General features: G+C 41.8%; 1 protein-coding gene across 13 annotated transcripts in view; it reads left to right on the forward strand.

Moving 5' to 3' along the window:
* Nucleotides 1–311: 311 nt before the first annotated feature.
* The window catches only part of GPHN (gephyrin), a 220,963-nt gene continuing 216,131 nt past the window's right edge, over nucleotides 312–5,143 (forward strand). For 12 of the 13 annotated variants that reach the window (XR_003398497.1, XM_026849618.1, XM_026849622.1 and 9 more), the window contains exon 1: nucleotides 312–345. Coding sequence is in view for 12 of the 13 variants with exons in the window: in XM_026849618.1 (XP_026705419.1) it covers nucleotides 327–345 (19 nt within the window). In the remaining variant the exon portion in view is untranslated. Of the gene's footprint in view, nucleotides 346–1,714; nucleotides 1,734–5,143 lie in introns of those variants that run through there. The other variant, XM_026849619.1, reaches the window with a different exon arrangement.

Consider the following 5,143-nt stretch of genomic DNA (forward strand, 5'->3'; position numbering starts at 1 on the left):
TAGCATCTAGCATAGGCATACTTCGACATATTTAACAGTGTATCTAGCTGAGATTGACTGTAGACTTCATTAGTATGCGATGCAACCAAGAATCCATGTAAGCTGTTAAACTGGGTGTGTATAAGATGCTGTGAATTGTTTCAGATGTTGTTAGCTAAGAAACTAAACATGTTATTTTCCTGAACTAAATAAAATACTGGAAAACTAAGATTAAGGATAAGAATATTATTTTTTTTTAGAGTAATGGAAAAACTCCCAGACATCCCCTAAAGAAATAAGCAAAGCTGAAAATCAAGACTTCCTTGTAAAGACTGCCCTTTAAAGGAATGGCTTTTGGCATCTGCTGTAAGTACAGCTATTCTCACTTGGGATAGAACTAATAATTTCAGAAAAGTCTAAAAGGAGGTATTACTCTTCAGAAGTACTTAGCTTTTTTTGCTGTTGCTCTTTCAACTCTTCTCTTCCCCTCTCTTAGATGTGCTTCCCTTCTATTCTTTTCCTTCCTGTCCTAGAATTTTTTACGATTTTTCAGTCAAAGTATGTGCAACAAAAACTTCTTATTGGAAATAATTGTTGGGGAAAAAAACCCAAACCACTAAACTTATTTATTTCCAATGAAAAGTAACAAGAGTCCAAAGGAAACATTCCATCAAGCATTTCGTATTCATAGCTTCAAGGAATTAATTTTTATTTTTAGTACAAACAAAAGTATTGATAATGCTACATCTCCAAAGATTTAAATGTCTTTAATGGCTTGATGTTTTTTTTCTGAAGTTCACCTGATCACTGCAGTGATCACACTGTGTGATGAGTTAAAACTCAAGCTTGTTAGAGTATTAGATTAAAACCCAGTACAGAATTTGTAGCCTAAGACCACACAAATATTGTAAAATTTAAATGATAAATCATTTGAAAGAGGCATAACCCACTAGACTAATGGATACACAGAAAAAATGGCTCATTTAATTGCTGTTAGAAAATGTGAGAAACCTTGAGGAGGGGGTTTAGAAGTTCATCACCTTCAGAGAAGCTCTAACATAAATTTTAGAGCATTAGCAACTATGGCGCAGAAGGCCTCCTGTGCTCAAGAACAAATCCTATGTCATTTAATCTAGTCTTAAATCTGTTGAGAACCAGCCTGTGCACTTTCCTTGCCCTTAGTGTTCTTACAGAAAAATTATTTGTGAGGTTTCACCCTTCTAGATCTTGGAAAATTTGCTCTCTATTTCTTATGGTTTTTCTCTGTTATTTTCTTTGTGCAACACTATTCTTTATCTTTTCTTCATCTGATGTTTGTTTTGCTGGTGTATTTATATAAACACACCAGCAGCAACCATTTAATGCTTTCTTTTAGCTAAGCTAAACAAGAAAGCTCTTTTCACTTCCTCTGAGACGTCTTGCTTTTCTTTATCATTGCAATAGACCTCCTTTGCATTTGGCTTACAGGTGGCATTATTGCTTCCCTGTGTTTTCTGGAAAAAATCATACATTCACAGGTCTAACTTGTATTTCTGGTATATGATCACACTGTTTTTCACTAGGTCATCTGAACCTTTCTCTTCTGTTTTTTGAGTAGATTAGTTCTTTTTTATAGCAGTACTACTCTGTCAGTCCTTGAGGATACCATTCTGGTACTTCATAGCATTTCATCTGAAAGGAAAGGAAGAGAATTGCTCTGCTCTGAGATCCAGTAAAACAGAGTTTGAAGAGCTTGCTATGGGATGTTCAGAAAAGTGGATGTTAAATTTTGTTGTCTTGAAAAAATATACTTAGAATTTCTCTATATTTTAGTATATGACAAAAACTGTCTGAAAAACAAAGCAGATGACAGAAGCATTCATTAGATATGAGGGGCAGATGTATACAGGGAGTCAAACTAATCACTGCATTCTTGTCTTTAAAATCTATTAAGTTGCAGTCGATAGGTTGTCTGCTGTGTCAAACTTTACCTGGTCAGAGAAAATAGGGACAAATATATTGTACTGGTGGTTACTGATATGGCAGAGAAAGCACAAGAATGCTCTTGCTGGGTGGGTGAGAAGGAGGCTATTTATGGGATTTTGGTGAATTGAAATAATTGGAATAAAATAATTGTGTTCTTGCTTGTCTGCTGAGAACTTATATTTGAGAGTGAATTATAATACATGAATTGAAACTATGACTAGTCTTGATACTATGCCTAGCTCTGAATGTCCAATGAAAGTAAATTTTATTAAGTAAATTGAAGTTACTGGTTTGGTCTTTTATTTCAAACAGATTAATCTCAACAGTGTGCTCTCTTTGATCTGCAGGCTTCATCTGATATCGTGCAGAAGCAGCCTTTGTCTTCCTTTGTTTTCCTATCAGATTTTCACATTACTTCATACAATAAAATTCCCCCCAGGGGATACATTCTGTAACTTGTTTCAAACTGTTGTACCTCTGCCTTTCTATTTCTGATGACAAACTTTTCAAAGATAAAGGGATAGTGAGCTCAAGCAGTGATGTGATCAGACCTCCTCAGCTACTTTCACTTTTCTGGAACTGTTGCTGTTGATGATACTTTCTCTGGCAATAGAAATTAAGTGGTTATGTAAATGGGAAGAATACAACACTGATTTGAAAAGGCCCGGCTTACTTTTGGAATGTAATTCTTTGTTCTCATGGGGTAAAAAAAATCACTTGCATCTGGACTTATCTGAAAAGTATTAACTATCTCTGCATATCCTGTGCATCTTAATTTTACCAGCATAATGTTTTGAACTTGTTAGTTCAAGTAATTGGGTAATTGTAGTGGGTGACTCTGTTCTGAGGGGTACGGAGGGGTCCATATGTCAACCAGACCCATACCACAGAGAGGTCTGCTGCCTCCCTGGGGGTCAGGTCAGAGATATTAAAAGGACAGTCACTACTCTAGTGCGGCCCTCTGATTACTACCCCTTATTGATTATCCAGGCAGGTAATGATGAGGTGGTAGAGAGAAGTCTTAAGTCACTCAGAAAGGACTTCAAAGCACTGGGGTGGCTAATTGAAGGCTCGGGAGCTCAGGTCATGTTTTCATCATTCCCTCAAGTGGAACGGAAAACCACTGATAGAGGGTAGAAAACATATCTGATTAACACCTGGTGCCACCATCAGAATTTCGGGTTCTTTGACCATGGCGAGGTTTATAAGGCACTTGGTCTGCTGATGACAAATGAGACAGGTGGGATGCAGCTGTCCCAGAGGGGAAATTCTGGGGATTCTGGGGCAGGAGTTAGCAGGGCTTATTGACAGGGCTTTAAACTAGATATGAGGGGGGACGGGGAGATAACTGGGCATGTTAGGAATAAGCTTAAGGGAAGCGAGCCAAAGCTTGAAGGATGGTGGACTGGTGAGGGCTCTCTGCCACTTCACTTGAGAGAAGGGAAAGATGTTTAGGAACTGTGGAAGCACCTGAGAAGGGTCTGGTAGGAAATGGGACCCACACTCACAAAAGGGTATTGGATTCATGAGCTCATCTCAGGTGCATCTATACCAATGCACACAGTGTGAGCAACAAACAGGGGGAGCTTGAGGCCATCATGCAACACGAGAGCTATGACATAGTAGCTATCACAGAAACGTGGTGGGATGCCTCACATGACTGGAGTGCTGCAATTGATGGCTACAAGCTTTTCAGGAGGGATAGACAGGGAAGGAGAGGTGGTGGAGTGGCCCTGTATGTAAGAGAATGCTATGACAGCTCAGAAATCAAGTATAGTGATGTCGGGGTTGAGAGTGTTTGGATTAGGTTAAGGGCCAGTAAAGCAGATCTTGCTGTGGGAGTCTGCTATAGACCCCCCAACCAAAGCAGTGAGGTGGATGAAGCTTTCTGTAAACAGCTGGGAGAAATATTGTAGTCACTTGCTGCTGTTCTTGTGGGGGACTTTAACCTGCCGGGTATCTGCTGGGAACACAACACAGCGGAGAAGGAACAATCCAGGAGGTTTCTGGAATGTGTGGAGGATAACTTCCTCACACAGCCGGTGAGTGAGCCGGCCAGGGAAGGTCCCTCCTGGACCTGCTGCTTGTGAACAGGGAAGAGCTTGTGGGGAAGGTGAAGGTTGGAGGCCGTCTAGGGTGCAGTGACCATGAGATGATTGAATTTTTGATCCTTGGAGAAACAAAGAGAGGGGTTAGTAAACCTGCCACCTTAGACTTCTGAAGGGCAAACTCTGACCTGTTCAAAAGACTGATTGACAGAATCCCTTGGGAGGCTGCCCTGAGGGATATGGGAGTCCAGGAAGGCTGGACATACTTCAAGAGAGAAGGCTTACAGGCACAGGAGCAGGCTCTTCCCATGTGCCGGAAAACAAGCAGGAGGGGAAGGAGACTGGCCTGGCTAAACAGGGACCTTTGGCTGGATCTCAAGAAGAAAAGGAGAATCTGTGACCTTTGGAAGAGGGGCCGGGTCTCTCATGAAGACTATAAAGATGTAGTGAAGCTGTGCAGGGAGAACATTAGGAGAGCCAAAATGCAGCTAGAGCTCAACCTGGCTACAGCTGTTAAGAATAATAAAAAATATTTCTGTAAATTCATTAACAACAAAAGGAGGATTAGGGAAAATCTCCCTCCTTTACTGGATGCAGAAGGAAACACAATAACAAAGGATGAGGAAAAGGTGAGGTGCTCAACACCTACTTTGCCTCAGTCTTTAGTAGTGGAACTGGCTGTTCCCTGGACACCAGCCTCAGGAGCTGGGAGATGGGGAGGGGAAGCAGAATGAGGTCAGCACAGTTAAAGACGAAGTGGTCAGAGACCTGCTGCACCACTTGGATGCTCACAAGTCTGTGGGACCAGACGGGTTACACCCAAGGGTGCTGAGGGAGTTGGCAGATGTGCTCGCCAAGCTGCCTTCCATGATTTACCTGAAGTCATGGCTGACTGGGGAGGTCCCATTGGGCTGGAGGGTGGCAAATGTGACACCCATCTAAAAGAGAGGCAGAAAGGAGGATCCAGGAGACTATAGACCTGTCAGTGTGACCTGGGTCCCAGGGAAGGTCATGGAGCAGGTCGTCTCAAGTGCCATTAAAAGTCATATAATGGACAACCAGGGGGTCAGGCCTAGTCAGCATGGGTTTCTGAAAGGCAGGTCCTGCCTGACAAACCTGATCTCCTTCTATGACAAGGCTACCTGCTTATT

The sequence above is a fragment of the Athene cunicularia genome (assembly GCF_003259725.1).
Source record: "Athene cunicularia isolate RWA chromosome 5 unlocalized genomic scaffold, athCun1 chr5_part1, whole genome shotgun sequence".
NCBI classification, from domain to species: domain Eukaryota; kingdom Metazoa; phylum Chordata; class Aves; order Strigiformes; family Strigidae; genus Athene; species Athene cunicularia.